The sequence below is a fragment of the Pteronotus mesoamericanus genome, unplaced genomic scaffold, assembly GCF_021234165.1.
Source record: "Pteronotus mesoamericanus isolate MK-2021 breed Mesoamerican mustached bat unplaced genomic scaffold, CSHL_Meso_final contig_46, whole genome shotgun sequence".
Taxonomy (NCBI): domain Eukaryota; kingdom Metazoa; phylum Chordata; class Mammalia; order Chiroptera; family Mormoopidae; genus Pteronotus; species Pteronotus mesoamericanus.
Genome location: NW_026555170.1, coordinates 1201355 through 1212410, shown reverse-complemented (window position 1 = coordinate 1212410; position 11056 = coordinate 1201355). Strand labels below are relative to the sequence as shown.

The following is an 11056-nucleotide window of genomic DNA, read 5'->3' as shown; positions in this document are numbered from 1 at the left end:
AATTTCCCAAAATATATTAACCTCCTTTCCTTCCCCATTCCCTAAGGCTACACTAAGATTATAAAAGGTGTTCAAAATGTTGAGCCGAAAATAATATGCATTATTTTTTGCATATAATTTTCATATTCGTTTACTATCTAAATACAAAGGACTCATTTTCTTTCTCCATTCTACTTCCTTCTCTTGCCCCTGATGTGCTAGTCTGGGCAAAATCAGTTGGCTGGTATTTAGTTGGTTATGTTCAGCTTCAGCTATGGTTTCTTTTCCTTATTCTTGATCCTTCTAGTATGACCAATATAAGCCTTTTTTCCTATCTCCTTTCAATGACATTTCTTCTTCGTTATACTTACTCTCCCATCAATGCCCTGTGGGCCAAGGGAGAGGCGTTCGCTATCCCTAAAACCAGACTTTCTATGCCAGTCACCTGAATTATTTACTAAAAATCTCCTTTCCCAACACCAGGGGGCTATCCCTCTATCTGTCATAACCTAAAGGTAAGGATTCCAAACCTTTTCCTCCTTTTACCTAGACACCAAAGTTCCTTCTCTCCCTACACAGAGCTTTAAGTTCAGAAAGTAGTGTCTTTTTATTGAAGTTTTATTTCTTTATCTTTCATCCTCCCTGGACTTACACATATGTATATTTTTCTTAGTCTATTCATCCTTCGGTCTCTGCACTACCCCCGATCCCCTTTGCTCCCTTTCCTTTCGCTGTCTTCCACCACCTCTCTACATGGGCTTCCTCGCCTTTTGGACTTGACGTAGGCGTCGCTGAACCTCCCTATGTATCTACCTTTCTTCTTTCCCCCGTCTTCCTCTTTATGGGTCCCTCCGTGTCACCCTACTTATGCATCAAACTCTCTCCAGCTGAATTTCTAGTCCCCACAGTAGGAACAAAGTCGTGGTGTTTGCGCACAACTTGCCTCGCGTCGCCTCGTACTAGACCACGACATTCCACTGTGCCCCTCCGCGCATTCCAACTGCAGACAAAGAGTCCCACCCTAACTTTTTCCTGTCCCAATTATTGAGTGATGTAGTAGCAGCTGCCCAAACTTGCCCTCCTCTTCAGTCGGCGGATCTCCACTTCACGACATCTAGCTCCAGCTCCCACCGCCCCCATCAGCGCACCAGAGATCCCTGCGCGGACACCACTGTTCCTCTCGCACTCGGCGCTCCGCCCCTTCAGGAAAGTAGATCCGGCCAGGCAGACAAAAGTTTGGGAGAGAAGTCCCGTCGGTGCTGAGTGTGAGAGCGAGGGGGGCGGAGGCTGCGGAGAGTGGGGTGGCTGGTCGAGTTGGTGCGTGAACAGAAAGACCTGCGGATGGGACAGCTGCGGCCATAGGCCCTTCTAGCCCTGCTTAACCCCTGATGCACGGGGGGACACAGCCCCTCTTGCTGGGGGATGCTGTGGGATTCCTGGCACCGGGCATCCGGGCCGCCCGCTAAATCCCGTGTGCCTATCCTGTGCCCCTGGGGAACCGGAGTCCGGCCGCAGGGAAAGAGAAGCGGCGGCCGAGACACTGCAGGGTGCCTGTCGGGGAGGGGGCTGGAGGCCCCAGGCCCGAGGGCATGGAGCGGTTAGGAGAGAAAGCCAGTCGTCTGCTGGAGAAGTTAAGACTCTCGGACTCCGGCAGCGCTAAATTCGGCCGCAGAAAGGGTGAATCTAGCCGGTCTGGGTCTGATGGGACTCCCGGACCGGGCAAGGGGCGCCTGAGTGGGTCGGGGGTACCTAGAAAATCAGGGCACTGTGGAGCTACTGGGGGACCTGGGGATGAGCCGTTGGAGCCACCGCGGGAACAAGGCCCCCTGGACGCTGAACGGAACCTGCGCGGCTCCTTTGAGGCGCAGCGCTACGAGGGCTCCTTTTCCGGGGGACCGCCTTCCACGCGGGCCTTGCCTCTACCTCAGTCATTGACCCCAGACTTTCGGCTGGACACCACGGCCCCCGCCCTAAGCCCCCGCTCCAGTTTTGCCAGTAGCTCAGCCAGCGACGCCAGCAAGCCGTCCAGTCCCCGAGGTAGCCTGCTGCTGGATGGGGCGGGGGCCGGCGGAGCCGGAGGTAGCCGACCCTGCAGCAATCGTACCAGCGGCATCAGCATGGGCTACGACCAGCGCCACGGCAGCCCCCTCCCCGTCGGGCCATGCCTGTTTGGCCCACCTCTGGCTGGGGCTCCGGCGGGCTATTCCTCTGGAGGGGTGCCATCCGCTTACCCCGAGCTCCACGCTGCCCTGGACCGACTGTGCGCTCATCGGCCCCCGGGGTTCGGCTGCCAGGAAAGCCGCCACTCGTATCCCCCGGCCTTGGGCAGCCCTGGGGCTCTAGCCGGGGCTGGAGTGGGAGCGGCAGGGCCCTTGGAGAGACGAGGGGCGCAACCCGGACGACACTCGGTGACCGGCTACGGGGACTGTGCTGCGGGCGCCGGATACCAAGATGAGCTAACAGCGTTGCTGCGCCTGACGGCGAGCACAGGTGGACGTGAGGTCGGTGCCCGTGGGGAACCCTCGGCGATTGAACCGTCTGGTCTTGAGGAGCCGCCGGGTCCTTTCGTTCCGGAGGCCGCCCGACCCCGAATGCGGGAGCCGGAGGCCAGAGAGGACTACTTCGGTGAGTGAAGTAGTTAGGGAAAGGAAGGGACCCGTCACCGCATTTGGTCCCTCACAGCCCCGACAGCCCAAATTGCCAACACCGGGTGGTCGGAGGTGGAGACGCGGGTTCTAGAAAAGAGGCTAGAGGGACTTCCCATTGGGTTTCACATGGACCAGGAGCTCCTTATTCATGCTGAATTCTAACCCCCCTGATTATTGGAGTCCCAGTTCCCCAAGCTTTAGAGCTTCGGTGTTCGCCGAAGCAGCCCTCTTAAGGAGGGGGCCATGAGGCACTGAGAGCATCCCCCATCTTGCTCCCCCCACTGTGGCGGTGCCCCTGCAGGCTTCTGTGCGCTGAACCCCCACGCGGGCCCAGGCTCCGCCCGCAGGAATTCGGGGAATTCGCGGGGGGGAGGGGACGAGGCGGGCGCGCCGCGTGCGTGCCGGCTCCTGTCCCGACGTTCCAGGTGCCCGCGGGCGGGGCAGGCTGTGCGGCGCAGGGCGGAGGGGTGGGGTGCGGCGGAAGGGGGGCGGAGGAGTGCTTCCCAACACGCGCGGTGCTGTGGCGGCGGTTGGGAAAATGGAGCCTGGGAGGGAGGATGAAGCGCTTTGGGTCTCAGAGCAAAGAGTCTACTGCTGGTCGCCCCAGTCCTGCTAGCTCAGTGCTTGCGTGGGCATTTAAGCGGAGACCTGGTGGTGTCAGCTTCTGCTTTCCCCAACCGGAAGTCGGGGCAGAAGGCACGATCACTGGGACACCATCAACCCTGATGGATAACAACTCTGTGTGACTGCCAGAACAACCTGGTCTTAAGTTCAGGCCCTTACCTGCTCAGAACTCAGGCTAGAAGTAGCTTCTTACTTTACAGCTGCCGTCCAGGAAGCCTGGTTGCTCTCTCTCTCCCCCACGTCTTTAAGAAGTACTGATTGATTTTTTTTGTCTCAGCTGTCGGGGGAGGGCGGTGATATTAGGGTCTTGACCTCTTTTAGCCAAAACCTGTTAGGCAGTACTTAAATACTCATCTGATTGTGATAGGAAGAACAGAAAGAAGTGGAGGGTTCACCTGCAGGGCTATGGGCCTCTTCAGTTTTCCAAGCATCTCACCTTTCACCTCATCCATGTTCCTGCCTGGGACCCCATGCTCTAGACCTCTATGTGTAGAAATGTGAATAGGGAGAACCCAGTCAGGGAAGGACTGTTGGGGAGAAGATATAGAGAGAGCAGGGGGCTGCAGGCAGAAGGGGCTTGCCTTGTTCAACCCAATTCCTTCCATCGTTTTCCCTCCACCCTAGAGAGGAAAGCCCCAAGCAGATGAAGCTTTGGTCAAGGGAGACTGTGTAACAGTGTCCTTTTTAGTCCCAGGAATAATGGTGGTTTGGTGGAAAGAAGTTTCTTTGGCTAAGCCATCAGAGCCAAAAAGAAAAATGAGCTCAGAGAGGGTGCGATAAAATGGCAGGAAGAACCTAGGTGTGGATATCCTGGGTTAGAGGAAGTGAGGCAGACATGCCTGAGCAATTTGCTCTTGCCTTCCCATAATATCCAAGTCTTCGCAAAGAAATGGTTTTGACTGTGCCCCCTGACATGGCAGTCTTGGGGCAGAGCTTCTCTCCCATGGGAAGGCCACATTTTGACCCCAGAGTGAGGGGCCTCTTCTCCCTGTGGATCAGGTTGCCTCCTCTGACAGAACCCCCAGCCTGTGTCCTCCTACTCCTGCCCTTGGTAGGGGCCCTCTTCCTTGGCTACAGCTTTGCCCAGCTGCCAGAGGGCGGGAGCAGGACAGGCCTGGGCCCATCAGTTGCTGCAGCTGCTGCACGGGCTCCCAAGCCCCTGGGCAAAGACTGGGATGGGCCCCAACAGGCAAGGAGTGTGGCAGGGTGCCGAGGAGGAGAGGTGGGGCGGGGTGAGGCAGGCCCGTTGGGATCTGCTCCCCGAAGACAGGCCCTCACCTTCACTCATGGACCTGGAATTGGGGAGTGGAGGGAGGGAAGAACACACCCAGGAAAGGCGAGTGCCAGAGCCAGATGTACGTATTTTACGGGGGATGTTGGGGGAAAAGCAGTTCAGCTCTGTCTCTCCCATGATAGAAGGTGACAGGGAGACATGAGGGGTTCTGCCACCCTTCCCCCTCTTCTGTGCAGCCCTCCTGGGAACACACCCTGCATTCTCAGCAGCCAACTCCCTACAGGAGTCATGCTCACATGGTCCCCTCTGCATAGGGCCCACTGCTGAGCCAAATCCTTCTTTTTCCATTCTTGGAAGCCTGAAGGTACAGAGCAGTGAGAAATCATTCTGTAGCTGAATACCAGCTCATTTTACACAGGGGGAAACAGGTCTCAGAGAGGCTTTTGGGCCTGGCCTGCTTTCTCTAGAGTTTTTTTTGTTTTTTGTTGGGGTTTTTTTTTTTTTAGTCTGCTTTTGGGCCTGTATGGACTGGCATCTCTTGACTTTTTATCCCAGGTAGTGCAACAGGGATTATACTTTGCCTACTTTTCTCCCCAATAGAAGTAGCATTTGAAGGACTAGGACCATTATCTTTGACTTTTCTCCAGTTTTCCAGTGTTGAGTGCAGTACTTTTGCTAGGCACAAAATAGATGCTTAGAAAATATCTGTTGATTAATCAATGAATAAGAATGGATCTGCTCAGCCAAGACCTTCCTGCATTCCATTTCTCATTATCCTCTTTTCCCAGAAGGGAGCCCATCAAAGGGAGGCTCTGATTGGTGGTCCTCTGGCATAATCAGGAAAGAGCAGGAATCCCTGGTTTTGAGCAGGGGGAGTGAGGTGTGATGCTGACAACATCTCTCCCCTCAGGCACCTGTATCAAGTGCAACAAAGGCATCTATGGGCAAAGCAACGCCTGCCAGGCCCTGGACAGCCTCTACCACACCCAGTGCTTTGTCTGCTGCTCCTGTGGTGAGTGCTGCCCCCAGACCTGGACCAGGACCCGAGGCCTTAGGCACCCCCACATACATACACTATCACAAGTGCCTAGGGAAGCAGGAGCAGAACTTGTGCCTCTTCATTTGCTCACAGGGCAGCTGTCCCCACCATGTGGCTGGACGTCCACTGCTGCCCCGCCTTCTCTCTTGCTTCCCTTCTCTGTCTCTACCTGGCTCCCCCCCGCCCCCCCGCCGTTTTGGGTGTGCTTTCTGGAATCAGCCTTCCCTCTGTTCAGCCTCTTTCCTCCCCTCTGTTCCTTCCTCTTCTTCCTCCCTACTTGCCCAGTCTGGACTCCCACCTCTCCTTGGTGGGGTTTGGTCTTGGGCAGCCCAGTTGCCTGGGGCGACAGTGAAAGATTGGAATGTGGGAAGGGCGGGGGTGGGCTGGGGGAGTGGGGGACTGTGCAGGGCAGCGAGGGGGGTTTTCTCTTGGCTGGTCAGAGTTCAGCCACCTCGCTAGAGTGCAGGCCACCGGGCCATGCCAAGCTGATGACATCACGCTCCAGGAATGCCCGCTGTTAGCTCAGGAGGCCCAAGGCAGGGGGAGGGGACCTGCTCCCAGTGGCCTTAACACCCCAGCCCTTCCCTCACGTCCCTCATTACCTCTCCCCACTGCTTACCCACTCTGATTCCTTTGCTAAACCCTTAATCTCCTATCTCTGCCTGTCTGACTCCAGCACTCAGCTTTTCTCTCACCGCCCCCCCCCCCATCCTCCAGCCTCTGCCTGGTTCTTTTAAGGTTCATCTGTCTGTCTGTCCTTCTGTTTATAGGGCTTCTTCCAGGTGTCTCTTTCCCTCTCTACTCCCCTGAATCTTATAAGTCTCTGAGTCAGCTTTTCTAAACCACTGGGCAGAGCTGGAAGTGGAGATTTTAATGAGAAGAGGGCAGAGGCGGGGAAAATGCCCATTCTCCACCCTACTCTCACCCCATTCCTGACAATTTAGGTGCCCTGGAGTAGTCCCTAGGTGTTGGTTATCTGGGAAATGGCCCTGCCTTGTCTGTTCATACAAGATCCTGAGCTGCCTCTGACCCTGGGGACGCTTGGCTTGGGGAAGCAGCCTAGTGCAGCAGGAAAGGCAACCAGCTTTGCTCCCATGCACAGCACTTTGTCCTCAGCAGTAACTCCAATAAGTCCCGACCTCCTTAGAGCCTATCCCTGGAGACAGACCAGGCTTGGAAAGCAGGGTAGCTATGCTCAAGCAAAGAGACTCTGCTCCTAGTTTAAAAGGTCCCAGAGGGCAAGGCCTGTGACAGTGTGATTGTGATCATCTCTCTGCACATTGTACACCACCTTGTTCAGAGCTCCTTTAATCATATACTCAGCCTGTGGTTGGCTTTGCTTTCCCTAGTAGCTCCCTATGCACCAGGCACTGGAGGGGAAAGCAGGAGCTGAAGGAGCAGTGAGCAGAAGAGTGGAGAGGTTGGCAAAAATGAGGCTAAAGCAAATTGGAATTGCATCATATGGGGTTTTTTGTGTGGAGAGGGAGGACAGAGAGCAGTTAGGAGGATTTAAACACATCACACAACATTGGCAAGCACTGGGTGGGGAAGCCCTGTTCCTGGATACCAAGATAGGCTCCAGCCCCTTCTGTGCTGCTTCTAGGGCGAACTTTGCGCTGCAAGGCTTTCTACAGTGTCAACGGCTCTGTGTACTGTGAGGAAGATTATCTGGTGAGTGAGAGGGATTCCCCTGGGCTTAGAATTGGCTCCCATACTGGCACCCCCGTCTTTGTAGCCCATTGGGGTTCTACCCATCAGGTCATTCTCAGCTTGTAACATCTTCCCTTGGCCTCTAGTTTTCAGGGTTTCAGGAAGCAGCTGAGAAATGCTGTGTTTGTGGTCATTTGATTTTGGAAAAGGTAAGCAAAACATCTTCAGCAGAAACTCTTTGAGGCTGAGGGGTAGAATCAGGGACTAAAGGAGTACTGGGGGGGAGGGTGACACCTATCACCAGATGAATCACTTTCATCCATTCCTCCCCAGAGCAACTGTTTACAGTGGCTTCCCTCTGCCTGAGATCAAGTCTGGACACCTAATCCTGCCATCCCTAGACCTGTGTGATCTGGCCCCTCCCTAAATCTGCAGGCACAGTCTGGCCCTCCAGCTGAGCTAGGAATATGGGGTTCTGGATCTTAATCCCCTGTCTGCTCCTGGCTAGGATCAGTTGGAACTCAGTTTTCTTTTCTGTATGAAAGAGCGATTGAATTGGACCAGTGGTTCTCAGCCCTGCAGCCTAGCAGATCACCTGAGAAGAAATAAAGAAAAATACCATTGCCTGGGTCATCAGCAGAGACTGATGAATGCACTGATAATACTTCTGGGGTGGGATCCAGGCTTTGGTGGTCTTTCAAAGCTCCCTGAATGATCCCATTATGCAGCCAGGGCTGAGACCCACTAGCCTGTGTCCTCTCCAAAATTTTTTACGGGTTTCCGTCTCCACTTTAAAGTTCCTTGGTTCCCTCAAATTTCATAGCATTGTTCTGGGAGGATAGCAAGGGGTTGGGTGAGTTTCGTGGGAGCAACAGGGAACATCATGGGTAGCTGGAGAGCTGCGGCTGGAGGGAGACTGATCCTCTTCCCACTCCATGAGCCAGATCCTGCAGGCAATGGGGAAGTCCTATCACCCAGGCTGCTTCCGATGCATTGTGTGCAACAAGTGCTTGGATGGCATCCCCTTCACAGTAGACTTCTCCAACCAGGTGTACTGTGTCACCGACTACCACAAGTGAGTCCATGCCTTGGGGTATGGTGTGGAACTGGGCTCAGGGATTTCTGAATCTTAGCTCATCTCTGCCCTCTCTTTCAGAAATTATGCTCCTAAATGTGCGGCCTGTGGCCAGCCCATCCTCCCCTCAGAGGTCAGTATGTCTGGGTTCTCCTGCAGGGCGGCCAGTGCTGCTGCCTCTGGGGAAGGGATGGGGACATGCTGCCTGGCCTCCCACGGGATACAGTGGTGCTGAGGAATGTACTCTGTGAAGATTCCCGTGTGACTCTGCTCCCAGGGTCACCATCCTGACCCTAACATCCGTGCCTGGACATGTCTGACAGCCTCACTGGGCCCAAGCTCTGTCTCTTCTCTCCCAGTCCAAAGGAAGAGACTTTCTGTGAGGTCAAGGTCACCAGATCCTGGATGGGATGTAGGGACTGAAAAAAGGTGGGAAGAATCCTCAGTGCTGGTACGAAGGGGTTAGAAATTATGCTGTGTGTGTTAAGGGTGTGCTTAGCCAAAGCCAATGAGGAACCAAACCCTATTGGATCTCCTTGTCCCTGGCTTAGCCTACCCTTTTCCCTTCCTTTTACTTCCCCTACAGCTGGGAGAGGTAGGTAAGGCCAAGGCCCTGAAGCCAAGGAAAGGGAGGGGGAAATTCCAGGAGGATTTGCAAATGCCATCTGAAAGCTACAGATGATTGCAGAGAGGCTCTGGAGGCCTTTTTATGGTGTTCCACTTGGGGTGGGAGGGGGCCTGTACACGGGAGGGTAGAGGTGGGGTTGTTATACTGCTCTCATCCCCATGGAGGTCTGCATTATTTCAGGGCTGTGAGGACATTGTGAGGGTGATATCCATGGACCGAGATTATCACTTTGAGTGCTACCACTGTGAGGTGAGTGTTGGGGGCCAGGGCTCCTGGAGGAGAATTGGTATGGGGCCCAGGGAAGAGTCAAGTCCTAGAACTTGACTGTAGGAGAATATAGAGCATGGAACGCTAGGAAGGTGCTCTGACCTATCTCCAATCTCTTTCTCTTCCTCAAGCCAGTCTCTCCAGTCCTAGTAGTTTAGTCTTCTCTGAATCTGGCTTCCCCAGAGTCAAGACTCCTAAAACTATAGGGCCTCCTGGTATCCACTGGAAGTGGAGCCTATCTCATTATTTCTGCTATAGCAGTGACACCTGGTGTCCAGCTGAGGTATTTTTCCCTGATTTCTCTTCTGGGAGGCGGTCAGTTCCCAACCATCCTTTTTCTTCCAGACATTAGAAGTCTGGTGTTGAGCATGGCAGACTTCCAATGTCCAAGGTGCCTGGACTGAGGTCAACTAGGTGTCGTCTTTCCCTAGGACTGCCGGATGCAGCTGAGTGATGAGGAAGGCTGCTGCTGCTTCCCTCTGGACGGGCACTTGCTCTGCCACAGCTGTCACATGCAGCGGCTCAATGCTCGACAGCTCCCTGCCAACTATATCTAAGCTGTAGTAACTGCTGCTGCCATCACCACCGTTGACAAATTCCTCTGCCAGTGCCTCATGTGAGGCAAAGGATGTACTTTGCAGGCCTGGCAGAAGAGTCCTTTGGGGAGGGCCCCAAGGGCCAGAGACCCAAAGATCATGACATTCCAAATGGATTGTGGAAGAGGAACCTTCCAGTTACCACGATGGAGTGACTGGCCTTTCCACATGTGCAACCTATGCTGTACCATATACTTAGGCACACACAGGCAGGTTCCAGTATACTCTAAAGGTCTGATTCTAGTCTGATCTCCAGTATATGTCTGTGCATAAATGATGCGATGTTCTGTTCCTGGATTATAGAAAGAGAGGACATCATGGGAGCTCCTGACTCTTTTGTGCCCCACACATGAGGCCAGATATGGGGTCAGCCAGGTTCTTACCACACCACAGTATCTTATTTCTGTATCTAGATAAAGAGGTGGACCTTGTTAATGAGTTATTTCTTGGCCACCTCTCTAAGGACTAAGCTGCTCACCTCTCTGTTAGGAGTGGAGACCAGCTCCAGGTGGGCCTGCTGCTTGTATTGCCTGTTTCTCAGGGACTCATGTGGGCCTGGGGTGCCTGTTCTTTGTTCCTTTTCTCCTCAGCTGGGGGAGGAGGTAATGAGTGGGTCTCTGGGTGTGAGGTTGCTGGGGGCGATGTTTAGGAAGCCTCAGGCTATCCACGTTCCCCAGGTGTAAGTGCACTGAGCCCTCCCCTCCAGTATATGCACCCATGGGTATGTTCTCACACACACATACTCACTTCCCTTCTTCTCAGGTCACTCTTACACTTGGTTGCCTAGCAGTAGCTCACTACTCCAGAGCTGCCACCTTTCAGAGGGATCCAGGAGTACACCTACTGCAACTCCCAAACTCTGAGGTTCTAGGGAGCTAGAGGGGCAAAACACTTCGATTTGTTTCTAGTCATTTTGGCTGAAATTGGTTCACCTAAAGCTAGAGTTCATTGAAAACCTGTGTGTTTAAAGTTCCAGCCACTTTTGCCAAAAGTTCAAATCCCTTTTGGGTTTGTTTTCTTTTTCCCTTAGCCATTTAGGTGTTCTATTCTTTTTTGTCATGCTTTGAGTATTACAAGGATTTATATCTCTTCATCCAAGAGTTCTGAATTATCAGCAGCATCAATTTATCAAATTTGCAGCAATATGTAAATGATGAGATTGCTTCCTCCTACCTTTATGGGTATCTGTCTCTATGTTATCTACTTTTCAAACACTTTTTTAAAGAGCTTAAAGTTTCTAGCAATAAATATAATTGGTACAGACATTTTGTGTATCATTTTTTTGTGTTTCTTAATCCAATATTCCTTTACAAATT

At 53.3% G+C, this 11056-nt stretch overlaps 1 protein-coding gene across 2 annotated transcripts; it reads left to right on the top strand.

Moving 5' to 3' along the window:
- Window positions 1-1337: 1337 nt before the first annotated feature.
- On the top strand, window positions 1338-10674 carry AJUBA (ajuba LIM protein). Of its 2 annotated transcripts, XM_054577733.1 has the most exons (8): window positions 1338-2604; window positions 5396-5497; window positions 7128-7195; window positions 7321-7383; window positions 8119-8249; window positions 8331-8382; window positions 9058-9126; window positions 9576-10674. In XM_054577733.1, exons 1-8 carry the CDS (start codon window positions 1569-1571, stop codon window positions 9699-9701), a joined length of 1647 nt encoding a protein of 548 aa, XP_054433708.1. In that variant the 5' UTR covers window positions 1338-1568; the 3' UTR covers window positions 9702-10674. The 2 variants fall into 2 exon arrangements, with proteins under 2 accessions (XP_054433708.1, XP_054433709.1); XM_054577734.1 differs by lacking the exons at window positions 5396-5497; window positions 7128-7195; window positions 7321-7383; ... (2 more) ...; window positions 9058-9126; window positions 9576-10674 and adding an exon at window positions 4769-4812.
- Window positions 10675-11056: the final 382 nt, after the last annotated feature.

What these genes read in the sequence shown, in the direction of transcription:
- AJUBA (XM_054577733.1), top strand. Translation starts at nt 1,569, where the DNA reads ATGGAGCGGTTAGGAGAGAAAGCCAGTCGTCTGCTGGAGAAGTTAAGA. An exon ending in ACTGTGAGGAAGATTATCTG is followed by an intron (nt 7,196 to 7,320) that starts GTGAGTGAGAGG and finishes CTTGGCCTCTAG; the next exon opens with TTTTCAGGGTTTCAGGAAGC. An exon ending in TTGAGTGCTACCACTGTGAG is followed by an intron (nt 9,127 to 9,575) that starts GTGAGTGTTGGG and finishes GTCTTTCCCTAG; the next exon opens with GACTGCCGGATGCAGCTGAG.